The sequence below is a fragment of the Sceloporus occidentalis genome, unplaced genomic scaffold, assembly GCF_023333645.1.
Source record: "Sceloporus occidentalis isolate IW3139 unplaced genomic scaffold, rSceOcc1.0.p SCAF_5, whole genome shotgun sequence".
Lineage (NCBI taxonomy): Eukaryota > Metazoa > Chordata > Lepidosauria > Squamata > Phrynosomatidae > Sceloporus > Sceloporus occidentalis.
In genome coordinates this window covers 183,988,267-184,011,931 of record NW_028316985.1, presented here as the reverse complement: position 1 = coordinate 184,011,931, position 23,665 = coordinate 183,988,267, and the positions used below count along the sequence as shown (strand labels likewise).

The following is a 23,665-nucleotide window of genomic DNA, read 5'->3' as shown; positions in this document are numbered from 1 at the left end:
TTATGTATATTACCCAAAGCAAATATATATGTTTTTCTTTCCCCTTATATTCAAACAAATTTCTTCCCTATGTAACTTCCTGATCTTAATCCTTTTATATAACACAAATAACATAACAGTGTTTGTTTTTACATTCGAATCCCATATCCCTCAGTTTGTCATCCTATAATATTATTACAATTTAAATAACCTATATGCAAAACAGTCATTTTGTGAATTCCCTTGTTATTATCAACTTTTCACCCAACTATCTTCTCATCTCTTTTGTTTTTGCTTTTCCTCTTATAGTTTCGTGTGTCTTGATTTTTAAATGTAACTTTTACTAAATGTTTATTTCCACCCCAAGTTTTTGTTCACTCCTCACATATCTGTCCAATATTTCACAATTGGTTGCCGTTCTTCTTTGACTTTTTGTATTGGTTTATCCTTTAATAAGTTTGTCAGTCTGTCCATTTCCCTCATCTCATGATTTTTCTTTATTGTTTGGTAGCCATTCTTCACGGCAAAGGAATTCCTTATCTTCCATTTTTTGGCAATTGTTAGTCTGGAAGCTGTTATTAGATATAATAATAATCTCCATGATGCAATGATGTATGATGTAATTTTTTTAATTGTATCTTTTTTAACTTAAGTAAGTCCTGTGAGTTCCAGTTACTGGGAAAAAAATGTTGGGTACAGTGAGTCCTTCAAATCCACGGATTCCTTATCCCTGGTTTGAAAATATTTAAAAATTTGTATAAATTCCAGAAAGCAAACTTTGATTTGGCCATTTTGTAAAGGATACCATTTTATTGTGCCATTGTATTTAATGGGACTTCAGCATCCATGGATTTTGGTATCCATAGAGGGTCCAGGAACCGTATCCCACAGATATCAAGGGCCCACTGTATAAATAAATACAGAATTTCATGATGACGATGGTGATGATAGCTATTTGGAAATATGCTCAACTGTTGACATATGACTCTCCGTTTGAAACATATGGAGAAATTATAACTTTTGAGGAGTACATTTATTTCTCCCTTTTCCCAAAATCACCCTGCTTTGTTGCTCTTGCGTGCCTTCAAGTTGTTTCAGACTTATGGCAACCCAAAGGCAAACGTATCGCGGGATGTTTTTGGCAAGATTTGTTCAGAGGGGGGTTGTTGCTTTTGCCTTCCTCTGAGGCTGAGACAGAGTCACTCAGGGATTCAGACCCAGGTCTCACAGAGTCCTGATCCAGCACTCAGACCACTACAACATACAGTCTCTGATCTGGAATTCAAAGAGATAGCTGTGTTTGTCTGTAGAATAGTACGTAGAAAGATCTTGTAGCAACTGAATGAAAGAAATTGGCAGCATGAGCTTTCATAGACTCCAGTCTACTTTCTCTGACCTGTTTTACTACCATCTTACTTATGTTTCTCTTTTTTTCCTTTTTCCTTTTTAGAAAGCCCACCAGCAGCAATGTCCAGGAATGGGTACTTCTTTGAAGAAACAGGCAAGTAGCATCCCATTTACTAACAGTAGGTCTGGTTTCTTAGTACCGATCCTTATGTACATAGCAGAGCACCAACAAATGTGCAACAGGGAAGTGGCCGCAGGCCTGGGGATTTCCCTGACGTTTGCAGAAGTGAACAGTTGTTGTCTTGGCTGCATTTAAAGTCATTTTGGGGAAGCTCAGGTCACCAGGTGATTTCTGGGAGGTCCTCCAAGGTCTCTCCTCTGGCCCCAAATTGTGTGCAAATTGTGTAAATGCTTTCAAAATGGTCCTGGGATATCCTTCCTTGTTGTGTTGTCTGTCTGTGTATTTGCTAAACACACACACACACACCTCTTGCATGGCAGGCTGTTGATTTTGAGAGCACATTTGTTTTGCTGGCTCCAAAAATGTATTTTTTTAATTGTTAAATCCTCTTCCTCATTTTTGGACTGCAGCTCTCCAAATCTTCCCGTTGGCATAGCCACTGGCTGGAGCATTCAAACAGTTCTAGTTTAAACAAATGACCTTTTCGAAGCTTTGGTCTTACTCCAGGCAGAGCTGTAGCTGTGTTTGTGTTTGTGTGTGTTGTGTACCTTCAAGTCGTTTCTGATGTTTTGTGGCCTATCATGGGGTTTTCTTGGCAGGATTGGTTCAGAGGAGGTTTGTCATTGCCGTTCCCTGAGGCTGAGAGTGTGTGACATGCCCAAGGCCACCCAGTGGTTCAGCTGGGAATAGAACACTGGTGTCCAGAGTTGTAGTCCAACACCCAAACCACTAAGCCATGCTGCCTCTCTACAAGGGCCAAAATCGGGGCGTTTTCACTCCTACCCTCCCTTTTAATTATCCTTCAGTTCTCAGATTTCTAGTATTTTATTAACTTAAAATTTTAGTTGAGCATGAATCATTGAGTTGTAGGCTTGGAAGAGACCCCAAGGGCCATCCCATTCAATTCAATTCTGCTATGAAGGGATATACATCAAAGTTTCCCCGCTAGATAGCCATCCAGCCTCTGCTTAAAAACCTCCAAAGGAGACTCTCTGAAATATCATCTTCCAACGTTGAGCATCTCTTACCATCAGGAAGTTCTTCCTCATGTTGAGCTGGAATCTCTTTTCCTATAGTTTGAATCCATTGCCCTATGTCTGGGTCTCTGGAGAAGTAGAAAACAAGCTTGGTCTATCCTCAGTAGGACATCTCTTCAAATATTCAGACATGGTTTTCATAGCCCTGCTTAGCCTTCTTTTCTCTAGGCTAAACATAGCCAACTCCCTAAGATGTTCCTCTTAGGACTTGACAGTTTCCAGACCTTTCACCATTTTGATGGCCCTCCTCTGGACACGCTGCAGCTTCTCAACATCCTTCTTGAATTGTGGTGCCCAGAAATTGTGTTGCCCAGAACACAGTATTCCAGGTGAGATCTGACCAAAGCGAAATAGAGTGGTATTATTGCTTCCCTTGATATAGGCACTGCATTCCTGGAGAGATACAATTTAGGCATCCAAAACAAAGGGGAGGTAAACTTATGGAGAGAATGCAAGCACATTTAGCAAATACAGTGGGCCCTTGGTATCCACTGGGATTTGGTTCCAGGGCCCCGCGTGGATACCAAAAACCATGGATGTTCAAGTCCCATTGAATATAATGGCATATTAAAAGGATGTCCCTTATACTGTATAAAATGGCAAAATCAAGGTTTGCTTTTTGGAAGTTACATATTTTAAAAAGATTTTCAAGCCGTGGATGCTTGAATCTGTGGATAAAAAAATCCATGGCTATGGAGAGCTGACTGTACAAGAGTTACTAAACGTGAACAGTTTTCACTGTCACACTCCTTGCGATGCTAGAAATTTGAGGACTGAAGGAAAATTACATTGAGGTGTCAGAATTCTTATTTGGTCTGCAGGCACTTATCCCCATTGCAACATCCCTGACTTCAGGCCATGTGGTGCTTCTCGAGAAGACTTTTTGTGCAGTTGTATTGCTTTCAGTTATGGAATTTTACAGGGGAAGCCTATGACTATAACTTCCATTTGCAATCCTCCTGTATTATTCCACTGTTCTTTCCATCTATTTCCTTATAAGAAAAAGAAAGAAAGAAAGAAAGAAAGAAAGAAAGAAAGTGTGAATCAGGAAGGAAGAAGCAAATAACGGTGTACAGTCTTTCAGTGTGTCCAGTTCTGGGCACCACAATTCAAGAAGGATATTGACAAAGTTGGAATGTGTCCAGAAGAAGGTGATCAAAATGGTAAAAGGTGCGGAAACTATGCCCTAAGAAGGGCTGCTTATGGAGCTGGGTAGGTTTAGCTTAGAGAACAGAAGGTTAAGAGGTGATATGATAGCCCTTTTTCATGCAGGGGTAGTAGCTGTGTTGGCCATTTAGTAAAAATTCAGACAAAAACCCACTAAACAGTGATACACAAAAAACTATGGATGCCAGGCATGAAAGCCTTCGACTTCACAGTGATATCTTTATTACCCAGCCAAAATGCACAATAAGCTTGCAACAAGTATATTGTGCATTTTGGTTGGCCAATAAAGGCTTCACTGTTTGGTGTTTTTTTGCTTGACCCCTTTTTCAGTATTTAAAGGGATGTCATGTTAAGGATGGAGCAAGCTTGTTTTCTGCTGCTCGAGAGAATAAGACACAGAGCAATGGATGCAAGCTAGAGGGAAAGAGATTCCACTTAAACTTTAGAAAGAACTTCCTGACTGTAAAAGCTGTTTGGCAGTGGAAGGCGATGCCTTGGAGTGTGGTGGAGTCTGAAACCACTACACCACCCTGGCTGTCTAGATACAAGCAGTGAGGTTTATTATTTTCTTGCTCAGCGTGTGAGACCATTGCAAATAATAATAATTTTCTGACCACGACAGATGAAAGGCCAATAGAGAGACTCGTGAAATTGGAAAGGTCCCCACAGGCCATGTCCAACTCCCTAGTTCAGTGCAGGAAATCTAATAATAATAAATAATAAAATTTTTATTTATATACCGCCCTTCCATCAGATCAGGGCGGTTTACAGCAATTAAAATACAATAAGCAATAAACATTAAAATCATACAAGAGTTACATAAAACATAAAAACAAAAGGCCCCAGGTTAGCCAATCCCGTTGCCAGTGCGGCGGGGGGGGGCCTATGGGACCTTATTCAGGGAATGCTATCCCAAACAGGTAGGTCTTCAAGTCCCGTCTGAATTGGGCCAGGGAGGTAGCTGAGCGGAGCTCTATGGGCAGCGTGTTCCATAGGGCCGGGGCGACGATGGAAAATGTCCTCCTGGTAGTGGAGACAAACCTCGCCCCGGGAACCCTAAGTAATTGCTGCCCAGATGTTCTGAGGGTGCGGGGCGGAATGTATGGGGAGAGGCGGTCCTTCAGGTATCCTGGGCCCAGGCCATTTAGGGCTTTATAGGTCATCACCAACACCTTATATTGCGCCCGGAAGCGAATGGGCAGCCAATGGAGATCTTTTAATACCGGTGTTATATGGCTGGCCCTGGACGTACCAGTGACCAGCCTGGCTGCCATGTTCTGCACCATTTGAAGCTTCCGGGTTTGGTATAAGGGTTGCCCCATGTAGAGTACATTGCAGAAATCCAGTCTCAAGGTTACCAGGGCTTGTACCACAGTTTCAAGGTCCCTCTGGGCCAGGAATGGGCGCAGCTGGCGAATAAGCCGAAGCTGATGACAGGTGCTCTTGACCGTCGCATTCACCTGAGCAGTCAGGCGAAGGGACGAGTCAAGAAGCACCCCCAGACTGCGCACGGAGTCCTTCACAGGGAGCGTGACCCCGTTCAGGACAGGTGGAACCACCGCCATTCCTGGGCCAGGGGAACCTATCACGAGTACCTCCGTTTTCTCTGGATTCAGCTTGAGTCGGTTTTCCCTCATCCAGCCCATTACTGACTCCAGACAGGCCACGAGAGGAGAGACGCCATCCTCAGTCACTGCATCAGTCGGAGACATAGAGAAGATTATTTGGGTGTCATCAGCGTACTGATAACCCCGCGCCCCATGTCTCCGGATGACCTCTCCCAGCGGTTTCATGTAAATGTTAAATAGCATGGGAGACAGAATGGCTCCTTGAGGGACCCCAGTTTTAAGGGCCCTCTCGTCGGAGAACACGTCTCCCAGCTGCACCATCTGGGATCTCCCGGAGAGGTAGGACCGGAACCACTGGAGCGCAGTGCCCCCGATTCCCACCTCTGCCAGGCGTCCCAGAAGGATACCATGGTCTATGGTATCGAAAGCCGCTGAGATGTCCAAGAGCACCAACAGGGACACGCTTCCCCTGTCGATGCCCAGACGGAGATCATCGACCAAGGCGACCATGGCCGTCTCAACCCCATAACCCGCCCGAAAGCCAGTTTGAAATGGGTCCAGATAATCCGTTTCATCCAAGACCGCCTGAAGCTGGATTGCATTCCCAGCAGATAGCTCTCCAGCTTCATTCCACCACCCTTCTGTTGTCTAAACCCTCTACCCATCAAGAAGTTCCTTCTAATGTTCAGTTGACATCTACCCTCCTGTAGCTTAAAACCTGTAGACCTGGTCCTGCCTTTTGGGGCAGCAGAGACCAAGCCTGGCCTCTCCTCTCTGGCCTTTATCACACGGGAGGCTTACCATGAGTAAATTGCCATGAAATAGTCAGAATTTGGCAATAACAGAACATCCCGTTATTCTCATGGGAGAAGCAAACCCTAATACCTCCATGATGATTTACTGACGGGAGAAGCGCGGGGGTGTGTGAACCTTGATCGTGCTTATTTCACGATTTCTGATAATTTCATGGCAGTTTACTCACAGTAAGCCTCCCGTGTGATAACATCCTCTGTGACAGCCTTTTAGATATTCAAAGAGGGCAATCATGTCACCCCTCCTCCATCTTCTCTTCACCAGGCTGAACATGCCCAGAGCATTCAACCATTCCTCATAAAGTTCAAGATGCCAGTGCCTTGAGAACTTCTGGTAGGGCAGCATCTCTGTACTCACCCAAGAGATCTGGTGGGATAGAACTGGTAGGAGAGGGCCTTCTTGGTGGCTGCTCCCAGGCTCTGGTGGGACTCTCTTCCTAGACACGTTAGACTGGCACCCTCCCTATTGTCCTTTCATCGGCATGAGAAGACCTTTTTGTTTTAGTGGGACCTTGATGCTGGTTGCTTGGGGGGGGGGGGCAGGGAAGACCTTTCATAATGGATGGTATGGTTTATTCAGAGACATGGCCATGTTAGTCTGGAATATCAGTCCGCAAAGGGTTCTTGTAGCACCTTTGAGACTAACTTTGCAAAAGGAAGTTGCAACATAAGCTTTTATATACTTGGTCTCCTTCCTCAGATGCATGGAGTGAACTGATGCCCAGGAAGGACCTTAACCAAGATGGTATGAATAGCCATGGAAATGCAAAAAAAAAATTGGTACAGTGATGTGGTGACATGTTTTGTTTGAGCTGAAGGATAAAGGCAGGAGGAAAGATGTTGCCTAAGTCCAGGGAGGTGGGTGACCATATGAAGGGTGGAGGGAGTTTTTGCATGTGCTGTGGGCAGGCTGGGACACAGAAAGGAGATGTGAGAAACTGGCTGTGGCTGCATCTGATTCCTCATTGCAGAAATAAATCAGCTTGACACTACTTTCATTGCCATGGTTCAATGCTATGGAATTTTGGGATTGGTAGTTTTGTGAGATATTCGCCCTTCTCTGTCAAAGAGTGCTCTGGTGCCACAACAAACTACTAAAAGTTCCTGGAATCCTGTAGCATTGAACCATGGCAGTTAAAGTGGTGCCAACCTGAATTATTTCTGCAGTGCGGATGCAGCCTAAGAGTGTAAGGTTGAGTTATTAACCAGCATTATAATATGTGTTATAATATGTAAACATACCCAGATCCCTAAGGTGCCAGGAAACTATTGGTGGTGCTTTTAACTAGTTTCAGATTTATTGATACCGTAGTTCAGTTACTTTAACTTTTCTTCTTTTTGGAGTGGGAAAAGGGCAGGATGATGGTAAGATGATACTAGAGTATATTCCAAGAGTAGGAAAAATGCAGCTGTTTCGGCACATGGCAATCATGAAAGGATGTTTTTCTGTATCTTGACCTGTCCTGAACCCCTGGATTGTTCCCCCCCCCCCCCAATAAAAAAATAAAATTACCTCTGCTGGAAGCATCAGAAGTGACCATTCAGCTTTGAAACAATTCCCAGGGGCTGTTTAACAGTATAAGAAAGAAAGTTTTCCAAAACCAGTGGCTTTCCTTCTATCTCCAGGTATTGTTGTTGTTTTTGCTTTCAGTAGTCCATGTGGCCAGTGGAAGGTCCTTGGAAGAAGAAAAACCCCAGTATCACATTGTCTGGTTCCTGGATGCATCTCTGGGTGAGAGCAATCAAGGATGCATCTACACTGTAGGAATAATGCAGTTCGACATCACTTTAAGTACTGTAGCTCCATCCTTTGGAATCCTGAGATTTCTAGTTTTGCAAGGTCTGTAGCCTTCATTGCCACAGAGTGCCGGTGCCTCATGAAACTAAAAGTGCCAGGATTCTGTAGGATGGAGCCTTGGCAGTTAAAGTGGTGTCAAAGTGCATTATTTCTCCAGTGCAGATGTACCCCAAAGACCCTCTTATCCCCAACCACAGCATCCCGAATGTCTCATGTTTATTTGGGACTGGGCAAAACCAGGCTGAAATGCTGCGTTTGTTATCTCCAAAAGCAACCGCTTGTGCGTCACATCGCGTGAAGAAGCGTGCAAACTTTAATTGCATGGATTTTTAGAGATTTGTTTCAGAGCAACTGCTCTGTGCTGTTTCTTAAAAAAAGACACACACAAAGAAAACAGCGCCATTCTTGCATTTATATGGAGTTATATGTGAGGTTTCAATATCCCTTTGCCCATTATGCATATCTCCCCTCTCTGCTCCCTTGTCTAAATTTGTCTCTCAGCTGTTGTGTATGTTTGTATGTGTGTGAGAGAGATTTACAAATCATACCAAATTGGCAAGTATTTCCTGAGATGAAGTATTTCCAGAATCAACATTGCTTTATCTTTTTTCTCCCCTTCCCACCATCCCACTCCCAATATAAACAAACCAAAGCAATCTTATGTTTTCTTGCAGGCATAACTGGGGCCCCTATACACTGTACATTGTAGTCTTTTCTATCATCCATCTTGTTTCTTTAAGCCTTTACATTTTAAGCCTTTGCACCAAGGTTTCTCAAGCAGGATTCCCAGGATTATTAGGGTTTTGTGAAAGAGGAAATATTAGGATGAATAATAGGAATATTAGGAAAATTTATTATTATTATTATTATTGATAATATGAATAGTAATCGTCATCTTCAGGTTGAGAAAGGCTGCTTTAGTCACTTCATCTTTTGTCTTCCCTCCCTTTATCCGCTATGATGCTGGTTTAAATGGAATTCAGAGTTCAAATATGGAACAAACTATCCCATTTGTGGGGCTAGATTGCATCTCTTCATGATGTGTGTGTTTCTTTCCAAGTGAATTTATTGCAGAATCCTAAGCGCATCAGAAGGAGTCCCAGTGACACATCAGGTGGCTTTGCGTAATTCTCGTTGTACACCTTCAAGTCGTTCCTGATTTACGATGATCCTGTGACCCTATCCTGGGGTTTTCTTAGCAAGGTTTGTTCAGGGAAGGTTTGCCATTGCCTTCCCCTGAGGCTGAGAGCGTGTGACTTGCCCAAGGTCACTCAGTGGGTTTCGTGGCTGAGCTGGGAATTGAACCCTGGTCTCCACACTCCTAGTTCAACACTCAAACCACTATACCATAATGGCATAGGCATTGCAAAACTTGCAGCTTTCCAAATGTTAAATAAATAAATAAATAAATAAATAATAAACATTTTATTTCTATACCGCCCTTCTGTGCAATCAGGGCGGTGTACAACATCATAAAACATTACAAAACAGTCCTCAATATACATATACATACAGTTAAGGTTAAAATACATCAACATCAAAACAATCAAAACCAACTTGCCACTGTTGGCTTGGGGCGGGGAAGAACTAATTGGGGCAAATATCAGGGAATGCAGACCTAAACAGAAAGGTTTTTAGCCCCTTTTTAAACTGGGCCAGGGAGGTGGCCGAGCGGAGCTCATTGGACAGCGAATTCCAGAGGGTCGGGGCCGAGATGGTAAAGGCTCTCCTAGATGTGGAGGCTAGCCTAGCCCCTGGGACCCTCAATAGCTGCTGCCCAGATGTCCTGAGAGTGCGGGCACGTCCAGAGCCAGCCATATAACACCAGTGCTTAAGGATCTGCACTGGTGAGTAGTGCAGGATGATGGGAACTGTAATACAACCACACCCGGAGGGCTACATGCTCTCAATGCTAGGTTGCAGCCATAGCAACCTTGCCTTCATGCTGTTCTGTATTTCCTTGTACTTTTGAAATTTTCATGCTTGAGAGCTGCTCCTGTGCAAACTTCATTTGCGGATGCTCTTGCATGCTTAATGTTTACATTTGTCTGGTTTTCAGTGATGATCACATTGTGACTTGCATTGATGTCAGTCATTCTAGTGGATGGGCCAAATCCACGTGGTATGTGCCTTCTCGCCACTGCCCTCCACCTTTCCTAGCATTGTTGTATTTTCTAGCAAATCATGCCTTCTCATAAAATGGCCAAGGTATGACAGCTTCAGTTTGGTCATCTTGGACACCAGGGAGAGATCAAGCTTGATCTGTTCTAGGGCCCATTTGTTTGGGTTTTTTGTCATCCATGGTCCCTAACGTAATAACCCAAAATTGGATTTTCACCTGAATTTTTATTGCTGCAAGGTGAAAAGAAAGCCATTGAGCTTGCAAAACAACACATCATGGATTTAGACTTCTGCAAATTGTTGAGTGAAATTAATATACAAAGAACACCCTCCATTTACCCTTGGCTGAACATTAAGAGTGCTCTTCCATCATATATGACCAAGATTATTTATCCAAAGTGCAGGAGAGTAAATTGGCTTTGGCAGGGATCAATACTTTCCCCATTGCGGTGACTTTAGGTAGATGTGGAGAAGGATTCCTTTGGAGGAATGCTGATACTAGTGTTGGGCAGTCAGCTGTGGAAAGCCTCGAACATATAGTGCTTCAGTGCTGTTTGTACAATGTCTCAAAATAGAAATCTATAGCACAGTGGCTGGAGAGAACATGATATTCTGGTGTTCCTATTGATAAGCCAGATCTATAGAGTAGTATTTCATAGAATCACAGAGTTGAAAAGAGTCTCATGCGCCATCAACTCCGACCAACTTCTCAAATGTGGGTAGAGCATCCCCAGAAGGTTTGGCCTCTTGAACACATCCAGAAAAGGATTTGGCCAGGTTTCCAACTTCCAACCCTTTATCATGGGTTTTCTTTCATGGGGTTTTCTTGGGTCTTCTTTAGAGGTTTATAAATAGAAGATGGGAAGGGCATCTTTCAGGAGTGTTGCAACTGTGTATTCTTGCATGGCAAGAGTTGGACTGGATTGCTCTTGTGTCCCTTCCCAATTCAAATTCATCAATGTTTGATGAATTTTGTTAAAATACATTGTACATAGTTGGGATCTGTATCTGCGTTTCGTATTTTGTGGTTGTAAGTTGGCTACGTCATTGTATTTTGTAAGCAATTCCATGTTATCAAATTGATAAAGTGTGTGTGTTTGAAAATAAGTGCATGTTCATATGCGAATTATCATATGTCCATGATATGCATCTTAATAGCAACATGGTGTATGAAAAAGGACTTTGGGTATGAACTGGTGCAGATGTGTGTTTTTTGTGGTGCTGAGACCAGAGATGCCCCTAGCAGTATGTCTAAATTCTGGTTACTGTGTAGGGATTAGGTGGCAATTCCCTTGTGGAGCTGAACTACAAATGAGCCTGACCTTTCTTAAAATGGCATGTCCAGGATTTGGTATAATTAAGAAGGATCTACACTGTATCCTCGCTGCTGGAGTTGTAGAACAATGTTTCAGAAGAACATCAAATTGAACTGGGAAATTAAAAAGCCAAATGAGACCCAGGGTGGTATTGCAAGTGTCCTTCTTCGTGGTCTCTGTGATTCACACACTTGGGCTATCTGCACCTGCAAGGTGTAAATAAAGGGATGGATGCATGGATGTTCAGGAACATTATACCTCTGAATGGCCAGTGCCTGAAAGCCAGCATGTTGTAGTGGTTTGAGCATTGGCCTAGGACTCTGGAGACCAGCGTTCGAATCATCACTGGGCCATGGAAACCCACTTGAGCAAGTCACACTCTCTGAGCCCAAGGGGAAGGCAAAGACAAACCTCTGAACAAACCTTGCCAAGGAAAGCCTGTGATAGGGTTCACCATAAGTCAGAAATGGATTGAAGGCACGCAACAACAACATCAACAAACATAGCCTGGGCTTTTCCTTTTCCCGTACTTTCAATATTCAAGTAAGTGTGTGCATGCTTTTTAAAAATAATGAGGAAAAAAAGGTTATCACTCTTCTGAATCAATTGACCAGCTGTTCTTTCCATAGCTGGGAAATGTTTTCTCCTTCAGATTATCACCCTCAGAACCCCGAGCCTTTGGCCATGTTAGCTGTGGGAATTATAGTCCCCAAAAGTAACTTCACCAAGCCCTGAGTCTTCTAGGCGCCACTGTGCTGAACTTTCCTTTGGCACAGAGAGGTTGTTTTTATCAGGGTTAATTTTCTTGGAATGCTTGAGGATAATAGGCAGCATGTTAAAAATAACTGGCGTAAATATTAATGGCATGTGCAGTTTGTTCGGTGAGTGGTGACATTCAAGAAAGACACAAGCTGCCATATGCTCTTACTCCATTTTTCTATCTCTCACAGTTTAAAAAATTCATATAGAATATATTCCCTTTTTCCTCTATAATTCTAAGCCAGGGATGGGCAACTGTGGAACAGAAGGGTGCCACATTAGATCTCTGGGAGACCTTGGTGGCCTGCGCCTTCTACCTGATGCTGCTGCTGCTGCTGCAAAAATATCATTTTTGATCCCAAATGCTCCTGAACACCCGACATGGGGACATTTTTGGGCTGTGGCGTAGTGGTTTCAGTGAAGGACTGTGCAACCCTGGAGACCAGGGTTCGATGTCCAGCTCAGCCATGAAACCCACTGGGTGACCTCTGGCAAGTCACACTCTCTCAGCCTCAGTGGAAGGTAATGGCAAACCTCCTCTGAACAAATCTTGCTGGAAAACCCCATGATAGGTTCTCCTTAGAATCTCCATAAGTCAGAAATGACTTGAAGGCACACAACATGCAGAGCAGTGATTCCCAAACCTTGGACCTCAAAGTGTTTTGGATTTTAACTGCCAGAAATCTCAACCAGTGGTCTGGGATTCCGGGAAGTCCAAAACATCTGGAAGGTCAGGAATCCAAAACATCTGGGAGCTTAGGAATCATCCTCCAGGAGGGTATTTCAGAGAGTTTTAAGGCAAAATGGGGGCTCCAAGCATGTTGGAAATGCCCCTCATTTACCATTTTGGGGCATCTTGGAACAATTTTTAAAAAATTTGATCCCTGGAAGAAACCACTAGAGAATTACGGGACTCTCAGAGAAGGGACAAGAACAGAATTTAGATACAAGGGATTCGAACCCTGGTGTCCAGAGCCGTAGTCCAACGCTCAAACCACTACGCTGGCGTGGTGCCCTCATTTTTGCATCCCCCTATAGTTATGCCCCTGCTAGTGGACTGGTGCTTATTGGGAAGATATAGGTATGGAGCCTTTTCAGGTTGATAATGATTGTACGGTGTGTAGGATAAATGCATCTGGCATAAGAAAGGTTAAACATGCTCCTCTTCCAAAAAAGTAAAATAAATCATAGACCTATTTCAGAGTCACTTTGTTGGATGGAAAACAAAGCAATGCCGCTCTTTTATCCCAAGTTCCAAAAGAATTCAATGCATTCTTCTCCTTCCCGCCGCGTCGTCGTGTAGATTCTTGCAAACAGGGTAGGAAATGTCATTCAGAGCTTTTGGCCAGTGGCCATTGTGTTTTTAGGGATGCCTTTTGTAATTGCAGAACCGTAGTTGGACGGGAGGGAAAGCCAACATAATCTGGTTGATGGCAAGATCTAATAGAAATAGGCGGCAAAGAGCCAAATGAATGCTGAGGTCACTTGAAGACGATGCTAGAAAAAAAGTAGGAACGTTTGCCCAGTGTCAACAGTTTTGCAGGTTGAGAAGGATTCTGTGTAGTTAGTGTGTAGGGGAAGTGTAAAATCCTACTCAAATGTTTTTATAAGCAGGGCCTTTCCTCTTTCTCTTGCCAATAGTAGGCCAGTCTTGGAATCACAGAGCTGGAAGGGACCCTAAGGGTCATCTAATCCATTGTCGCCCAAATGGAGGGATCTGTAGCAAAAGCATTCCTGATAGGTGGCCATCAACCAAACGTCTTGTGGCCATCAACCAAACATCTCTTGTACTGTCAAATAGCTCTCACTACCACAAAGTTCCTCCAAAAGTTTGCTGAGATTCTTCTTTCTTGTCAATTGAATCCATTGGTTCCTCTGGAGCATCAGAAAAGTTTGTCCCATCTTGGACATAACAGGCCTTAAGATATCTGAAGAGGGTCATCAGAGCACCTCTCAATCTTTTCTTTGACACTCTAACCATACCTAGTTCCCTCAACCATTTTTTGCAGAGCTTTCATCGAGTTTCCAGGCCTTTCCCATCTTGGTTGTCCTCTTCTGGACATTTGCAAACCCATCAATGTCCTTGAACTGTGGTGCCCAAAATTGGACAGAATAGGCAAGGCGTGCTTTAACCAAAGTCATTTAAAGTGGTACTGTTAGTTCCAATACTTGATCCCAGCTTGCCCACGAAAATGAACTGGAGACCAGGGTTCAAATCATCACTCAGCCATGAAACCCACTGGGTAACCTTGGGCAAGTCACATTCTCTCAGCCTCAAAGGAGGGCAATAGCAAACTCTGAAGAAACCTGCCAAGAAAAACCCATGATAGTTTCACCTTAGGGTCTCCATAAGTCAGAAACGACTCGAAGGCACACAACAACCAGTGACATTTTCCTTCAGTCCCCAAATGTTCAGTAGTTGGAGAATGACTTGAAGGCACACAACAACAACAACAACAACAATTGCTTCTCATTCTTGGTCTAAACAGCTGTCAGCTGTGCCTGAATTTTAACCTAAAAATAAAATGAGTTTATCTTTCCATGGTCTCATCTGTGCTGCAGAAAAAATGCAGTCTGACACTGCATTAACTTCCATGGCTCCATGCTATAGACTTGTGGAATTTGTAGTTTGCTGTGGCACCAGAATTTTCTGATAGAGAAGGCTCACAAAACTACAGATCCCAGAATTCCATAGCAACAAACCATGGAGGCCTTAGTCCACTCTACATGAGTGTCTCATATTCAATAAAGATGGAATGAGTAAATAGAAATCATAGTTTGGGTCAGTGCATGAGGTCACACCTGTTTGTTAAATAATATTTCACCCATGAGAACAACTGCTAACAGATTTGTGCCTCAATCTTTGTTCCTGTATAGAGTGGACCCATTGTATGTATTAGATTTATCTCTCTGTTCACGCCCCATTCAACAATCGGTTGAATAGGTTTATTCTACTTGGGAACAACCCAGGCAAAAATTGTTATTAAGTGCACAAATTGGAAGAAATGAATGACTTATCTCCATTCATTCCACAATCTAGGAGCGTCCACCTTTTTGTCTTTTTAAATAGGAAGATATAAGACATGGCATGAAGATATTCATTTTTGTGTGAATAATAATAATAATAATAATAATAATAATAATACAGTTGGCCCTCCACATTTATGGCTTTGACTTTTGTGGATTTGATTATTTGAGGTTTTGATTAATACGTTCTCTCTAGGAATCTCTAGTTCTTCCAGAGACCTTGCCTAAGAAAACCCTATGAAATCCTTAGAGTTATTAACATTTGACAGGCGACTTGGGAGGAATATAGGTTACACTGAATGATAGTTGTGGTGATCAAACCGTTGGGCTTCTCTGAGCACAGTTGTGACGATCAGGTAGCACTAGATATTGTTGGACTAACATTCTCAGCATTCCTCACCATTGACTATGCTGGCTAGGACAGCTGGGACTTGTTCAACAAGATCTGAATGGCATGATTCCCAATCCATCTTAGAATACCTTACCTAAATGCATCTGAGAAAGTAGACTGAAGTCTATGAAAGCTCATGCTGCCAGTTTCTTTCTTTCAGTTAGTATCAAAGGTCCTACAAGATCTCTCCACAGACTGATTCTACAGACTAAGTTGGCTATATCTGTTGAATTCTAACTTACCTAGACTTCATCAGACCCAAAGACCAACCAAATGCCCCAATGATGCATAAATGGAGATCAAGTAGTGGTAGCAAACATCTGCATCTGGAGGCGGGGCAGGTCATGAGATGTTATCCAGATGTTTTAGGCTAAGCACCATGATCCCCAAACTCTGGTCCTCCAGGTATTTTGGACTTCAGCTCCCAGATGCCTCATCTTGACCAATGGATTCTGGGAGATGAAGTCCAAACACCTGGAAGGCCAGAGTTTGGGCATCACTGGACTAAAAATTCCCTATTCCCTCACCACTGGCCAAGACTGACAGGGATGGTCCATTATAGTACAGTAGTTGTAGCCCAAAAAGCAACTTTCCCAAGCTGTGAAGTTGTGTTTAGCTGTCCTGGGAAACTAGTAAGAGACCAGGAGATGCCATCTTCCATAGATTAATCCAGTCCCCCCAAAAAAACCTTTTAAAGCCTTATCAGCCGAAGGCGATTATTAACACCTTTTGTAGTAATGAATTCCATGAACTCATTATTGCATGAAATAATTTGAGAGGGAGTTACTTAAATGAAACCTTGCCCCAAGCAATGCGATTGATCAAGGCAACATTTGGCCAGAAGTGCAGAGAATTAACCACCATCTTGGAAAAGAAAAATCTGAGTTGTAATTCTACTGGAGGTTTCTCCTGGGAATATCCTTGTCTCAGAAAACCATCTTCCATCTTTCCTCCTCATCTGAAAATAGCTCAGATTGGTAATAGCCGAATAGGCAAGCCAGAACGAGAATAGAATTGGAATCTTCATTCCTAATAAACAGCAAATCAGCCCAGAACTGTGGCATAAACATAATAAATATAATATAATAAATGTTTATTTATAAACCGCTTTTCCAACGATCAAAGTGGTGTACATGTCATTAATCAAACAGTAAAAACAGTAAAAAGAGTCTACATCATAAAATACATATTAAAATAGAATTAAATTCAAACGACAGTAAAAGCATCGGATAAAAAACTGTTAAAAACATCACAATCTATTAAAAGCAAACTGCTCCATGACTCCGGATGATCTCTCCCAGCGGCTTCATGTAAATATTAAACAGCATGGGGGACAGAATGGCGCCCTGAGGGACGCCTGATGTAAGCTCTCTTTTACGAGAGCAACTGTCCCCCAGCCTCACCATCTGGAACCTACCCGAGAGATAGGATCGGAACCACTGGAGCGCAGTGCCCCCGATACCTAATTCTCCCAGGCGTTCCAGAAGGATACCATGGTCGATGGTATTGAAGGCCGCTGAGATGTCCAAGAGGACCAGCAGAGTAGTATCTCCTCTGTCAGTGGCCAGACGGAGATCATTGACTAAGGCGACCATGGCAGTCTCAACTCCGTAACCCACTCTGAAGCCAGTTTGAAATGAGTCAAGATAATCGGTTTCATCCAAGACTGCCTGGAGTTGAGAAGCAACTGCCCTCTCAATCACCTTGGCCAAAAATGGTACAACATAGCCCAGGGATGCTCCTGAAAATGGCATCTTGGTGTATTTACTCTTGCCACAGGTAGGAACCCTTGGCTCAGTGAATGAGGCCATAGCCCTGAGTTTGCAAGACATGAGAAGGGCTTTTAATAATGGGATCTCTTGGAAGTCCCTCATTCCTAGGGTCCATCAACAAAGGAACCTTTGCCCAGGGATATCAGGCTATCCTTTTCTTAGCTTACCTATTGGCAGTGGTGCTGAATGGGAGGAACTCACGACCTTATTTTATTTTATTTATATTGGCCATCTCTCCCAAAATGGGGCTCAGAACAGCTTACTGTAAAAGATCAAAGGAAAGTGCAATTACAATAATATGCAGTACAAAAAAACATCAGATAGACCGCCATATTGACATAGTTTAACATTTTTTAAAAATACATACAAAATGTAAGGTCACAGTACAGTTGTCCCTCTGTGTCCACGGATTCTGGATCCGTGGATTCAACCATTCATGGCTTGGAAATATTCCATTGAGATTGAGAGGGGTGGGTGGGAAGGGAAGGAGATTCCAAAAAGCAAACCTTAATTTTGCCACTTGATATTGTTGTTGTTGGTAACTTGAGTCGGCCTCGTCTCATGGTGACCCTTTGGATGAGAGTTCTCCAATACCCTCTGACTGCCACTACTCTATTTAGTTCTTGCAAATCCAGGCCCTTGACTTCTTTGATTGATTCCACCCATCTGACATACGGTCTTCCTCTCTTTCTGTTGCCTTCTACCTTTCCTAGCATTATTGTCTTTTCTAGTTACTCATGCCTTCCAGTGATGGGGCCAAGGTGTGACAGTCTCAGATAGATACAGTCTGTGAGATAGCCAAATAATTCTTTTAAAATTTCCTTTAAAAGCACCACCTTTTATCAAATTTTCACTTCAACTACATGAAACCATGTATGTATAGGTGCATTTAGGCTGTGTGTATTATGTTGTGAGTTGAAGGTATAGTTTTAATTTTGCTAGCTGTTTATGTAACAAATATAACCATTACAGTCAGTAATATATGGGAATTAGGATTTATGACTGACATTAGTACAAAAAACATTCCTAAGGATTGTGAAGTCGAAGGGTTTCACGGCCAGCATCCATAGATTTTTGTGGGTTTTTCAGGCTATGTGGCCATGTTCTAGAAAAGTTTATTCCTGACGTTTCGCCAGCATTCTCTGAAGGTGCCAGCCACAGATGAAAGCCTTCGACTTCACAATCCTTAGGAACGTTTTAAATGTCAGGAATAACTCTTCTAGAACATGGCTACTTAGTCCGAAAAGCCCACAAAAATCTATTCCTAAGGATTCTTTATGGAGTGGTATGAGAGGAGAAGGTCAATGGAAGGGGGGTGACACCATAAGTTTCCCCACTGGGTGATGCCAACCCCAGTGACAGCACTGGTAGTGGATCTGCTCATTATTGGGGGGAAATAAGTAACCTTGAGTTCTCATCACTAGCACATGAGTGTTTACACAGAGACATTCTGTAAATGGAGAAACAGGACTGTCTTGGTGGAATATTTGTGGAAATGTGAAGCACTAGTTTGCTTTCATCTTTGCCAGTCTTTGAAAATACTCTCGAGTTGGTTTTGACAAAAGAATGCAGTTCAGAGAAGGCACTCAAACAGAACTTGCATTTGCTCATGCTCCATTTGAAGGAAGAGTCAGCGTGGTTTAAGTGAACAACTTGATTTTTAAGTTGAGCGACAGGGATTTGGATGTACAGTGTTGCTTCCCCAGCGGATGAGAGAATGACATTTGTCTTCTTTCATCAAGCTCTCCCTTCACATCCGTGCTGCGTAAAGTACCATTAATTTTCTGTGGCTGGCCTGTTGTGTCATCATTTTTGAAACTGATGTGTGGAATAAGATGTTTACTGCCGGTCAATTGTGTGTGTGCATGCATGCGTGTGTCTGTGTGTGTTCCACCTTTTGGTCTTTTACATATCAATGCTAGTCATCAAGTGGTTTCAGTAATTTAATTGAACGTTACTCCTCCTTTCCCCAATGAATCATTTTGAGTAACAATAAGGATAGGTTGCCTATAATTTTCAAGGTCTAAAATAGGGTTTGGGGTTGTTGTTGGTAAGAATGAGTAATGGCCAATCTCCTCTTAATGAAGCAGAGCTTTGGTCTTGTCCCACATGGCCCTAATATGGGGGTCCCATTGTGGGAGAAAGGTGGGATATAAATCTTTGAAATAAATAAATAAAATATAAGACATCCTGCATAAAATGGGACGCCTGGGAGCCCTAAAACATAAAAACATAGAAAGCTGCCTTATACTGAGTCAGTCTGTTGGTCCATCTAACAAAATGTGACCCTTTTGACAAGTAGCCATTGTTCTCCACACTTTTGAGCAGGATTCTTTCCTAGGCATGGCTGAAGATCCCTAGTATTTCCGTTTGGTGGTCTCCTGTGTAAGTACTAATGGAGACCTACTTTGCTGTAGCATTCAAAATTGGATGCAACTTGGTGGGTTCAGGGTGATACCCTTCTATAGTACCTCTAAGAAACTCCTGAGATATGTATTTTCCCTTAGAATTTTAAGGCTGGTTAGTATTGGAAATGGAAGCACAGGGGACAAAATGAGGGTTTTCATCCAAACAGTGAGTAGATTCCTGGTGGTTAGGCCCATGAGCTACACTACTGTGCTACAAAAGACACTCTTCAAGTGTTGTGGAACCCCACTCTTGGCATGCAGAAAACCCCAAGTTTATTTCAGCCTAAAGGATCAGATAGTGTCTGATGTGGAAGTCCCCTGTCTAAGAACCTTGGAGAACATGGTTTTGCTCAGAGTAGTATTGACAGTACTAGATCGGAGGCCCTTCTGCATTACACGGTGATAGCACTATGATTCCACTTTAATTCCACTGGCAACATCCTATGGGAACCTGGGGTTTGCAGTTTAGGTTGAAGTATTTAGAATTCTCATCCAGAGAACTCTAGTGTGCCTGAGCAAACTACAAACCCTTGGATTCCATAGGATGACACCATGACAGTTAAAGTGGAACCGTAGTGCTATAATTGTATAGTGTGAAAGGGCCCCAAGTGTACAGATTGTCTGAGAAGGCAATGTCTTGTGACAGTCCTGGACTCGTTGGTCTATTGCAAATTTTCCCAATTGCCTTCCCAGATTTTCTGGATTATATTTCCCATCACAGCTAGCCGTTTATGGGAGTTGCAGTCCAGGACTCTTGGAGGATGCCACATTGGACCTAATGTAGAAGACAGCTGCTTTTTATAGTATACATTTTGTTGCATCTCCCTCTTGGGCATTTCTTAGAATCTGAAATTGGAGTCCTTAAGTACGATGTGAAGCTCATTTTTCTTTCCATCCTAAACTTTCTAGACATGTTGGCTTTGTGGAGATACAGTACAAGCTGAGTTTTGATGTGACTTAAAACACAGCAGTTCAGTTTCTTTGGTCTTCATATCTTGTGAAAAGGAGATTGACATGAATGGTCCAGAACAGGCTCTTTAAAGCTTAAATACTCTCTCCCGTACTTCCCCAGAGTTTTTCTTTTCATCCTAAGTCAGACACTCCTTCGACCTGCTCAGAGAAAACGCTGGAAAGCCGTCTCACGGAGAGAGGTGGCCCACAGAGAACAGAGCCGCCATTTTGTTCCTTCCTTTTGAAAACAGGCTTGAAAAGACCTTCCTTTCACTTCTCGAAATGTGTCATGGTGCATGACAGTAAAACAGCCTCTCTTTTTGCAGGTTACCTTAAATGCGATACAGACGATGGCTGCGAGAACAAAGAAGAGGTAGGAGGAGAAGAGCTCTTTGACACCGTCAATTCCTCCATCGTCTCTGGGGACAGCATCAGGTTCTTTGTGAATGTCAACTTGGACGTACCACAGAATGTTACAGGTAAGGATACAAGGCCAAGCTTGTGCCTTTCTCTTGTCTTGACCCTGCAACCTTTACGGGTTTGGTTTGTTGAAGATCTCAGTCATCAGAAGACATGGCTCCACTGAGGCCAGTTTTGAAAACGCAAGTCGATACTTAGAATTGGAAACCCTAGAGATGGTAGTGCATGCACTGGTAACCTCAAGGCTGGACTTTTGCAATGTGCTCTACATTGGGCTACCTTTGTAGCAAGTCCAGAGACTCCAGCTGGTTCACCATATGGCAGCTAGATTGATTATGGATACTGTACATGTAGGAGTGAGCACACCACACCAATCTTAAAATCACTCCATGGGCTGCCAAGTAGTTTCCAGGCAAGGTACAAAGTACTTTGGCTATTACCTTTAAAGCCCTACATAGTTTGGGTCCAGGTTACCCGCAGGATGCCCGCCTTCTTAGGTACAATCCATTCCATACACTCAGCAACTCTGGGGGACATTTGCTTCAACTGGCCAGAGGACTTTTTCATTGGCTGCCCCTAGTCTATGGAATGACCTGCCAGCTAAATAAGCTGGCAGAATTTAAAATGGTATTAAAGACCTCTCTCTTCAAGCAGCTTACCCAGTTGATTTTAAACTATGAAATTTAAATTGGTATATTTTAATCTGAGTCATTTTAATGTGCAATGGTCATTTTATTCCTGTGTTTTAATTGTACTTTTTAAAAGCACTTTTATCTTTTTAAATGGCACTTTATTCTTTTAATGAGTGATGTATTTTAATACTGTAATAGTTTAATTCTGCCTTGATGCTCAACTTTTTGTATGTTTTTAATGGTGTAGTTATTTTAAATTGTAAGTTACAGGAAATAACAACAAGAAACAAAACAACTTTTAACATTAAGTTATATATTGTATTTCAATCTGTGTCGTACCCCACAAGCCTTGGTGAGAGGTGGGTAAGAAATAACAATGATAACAATAATTGTTGTTGCATTGCAACGGTATTGGAAGGTTCAAGATTTGGATATATACACGTGTATTGATAAGATTTGTAATGTGTATGTAATTGATTTCATAGACAGAAGAGCAAAAGCCGGGCTTAGCAAAGGCACAAACAGTGGTCAGCACAATGTTTATGGAACGCAATTTCCGCCTAACATTCCACTTGTGTTGACTTGCATCTGTGTCTGTGCCGGCCATGTTAGCATAACAGCAGGTGTCTTAGCCATGGAGGACTTGATCTACAAGAACCCCCTTTGAGCTGAACAGGAAATGAATTGAAGTGGTTGCAGATTTGGGGATTATTGGCAAGGACTGAGCACGCATAGAAGAGATACACTGAGCCAGGAAGAATCAGAGACTGAGGAAGTTACTTTTTTGTACGGCTGGTATGAGAATACTCCAGCCACCATGTTGATAGGGAAATCTTGGAGTCACACTTCAAAAAAATAACCCAGTTCAGAGAGAAATAATGCAGTTTGGCACCATTTTAACTGCCATGGCTCCATCCAACAGAATGCTAGGATTGGGATTTGGATGAGGCACCAGCTCTCTTTGACAGAGCAGGCTACAGACCTTGTTAAACTATGCATCCCAGGATTCCATAGGATGGAACTATAGCACTTAAAGTGGTATCAAACTGCATTACCTCTACAGTGTAGATGCACTCAATATCGCAATTTCTTGGGCAGCCCAAACGGCCTTGACCAGTCTGCTGAGAAACCTAGTACTTTCCTACAGGTTTATCCACTGCTGCCTGCACCCAGTATTTCCTGCCATGTTTCATGTGGCACAAAATATTACGCTCCTCTTGAAAGAACGTGTCACAGGTCCTGGATTCATCTTTCCAAATGTTGGATAGATGCAAAAGTCAGGCGCACTTATCAGCTTTGGCTGATGTGCTAGCTGCCCTCCTTCCTAGAATTAGAAGACCAAAGAGGGCTGGACATGCACTGGTAACCTCAAAGTTGGACTTTTGCAATGCGCTGTACATTGGGCTACACTCGTACCAAGTTTGGAAACTGCAGTTAGTTCAAAAACATGGCAGCCAGATTGATCACTGGCACATGGGATCCAGAACAAACCTGTCAGAACTGCTGTTGGCTTGTTTTTAAATATACTAACATTTATATCAACACCACTACTCAATACATTTACCTTAATTCATATATAAACACAATTGCATTTATACAAAGAATAGAACATCAGACCATGCTGGTCAAGGGCAGAGGTGTACCCCTACTTCATTTTGGGGGCACCAGGGACTGTCACATTATCTGGGGTATATCTGCATAAGGATGACCGTGAAATGTGCAACCACTACCTCTGAGATGAGAATCCACTCCAGATATTGTCAGACTGCATGTCCTAGTGGTTCTAGCCAGCATAACTAATGGTGAGGAATGCTGGCAGTTACAATCCAACATCATTTGGAGTATTTCCACTGCTCTAACTGCCTGGTTGCACCTTGTATGAAACCCAACAGGATATCTCCCCTCCACCAGTATTTTCTCTCTGAATGCAAAATTTCATGCCGCCCCTTGAGGGACATCATTGTTGACAATGAAATAAG

At 42.8% G+C, this 23,665-nt stretch overlaps 1 protein-coding gene across 3 annotated transcripts in view; it reads left to right on the top strand.

The window, feature by feature from the left end:
* LOC149313270 (solute carrier family 4 member 11-like) overlaps positions 1-23,665 on the top strand; it is a 173,952-nt gene that overhangs the window by 63,267 nt on the left and 87,020 nt on the right. For all 3 annotated transcript variants that reach the window (XM_089526392.1, XM_089526391.1, XM_089526390.1), the window contains exons 2-3: positions 1,430-1,480; positions 20,961-21,113. In XM_089526392.1, coding sequence (XP_089382518.1) covers positions 1,430-1,480; positions 20,961-21,113 — 204 coding nt within the window. The remainder of the gene's footprint in view (positions 1-1,429; positions 1,481-20,960; positions 21,114-23,665) is intronic.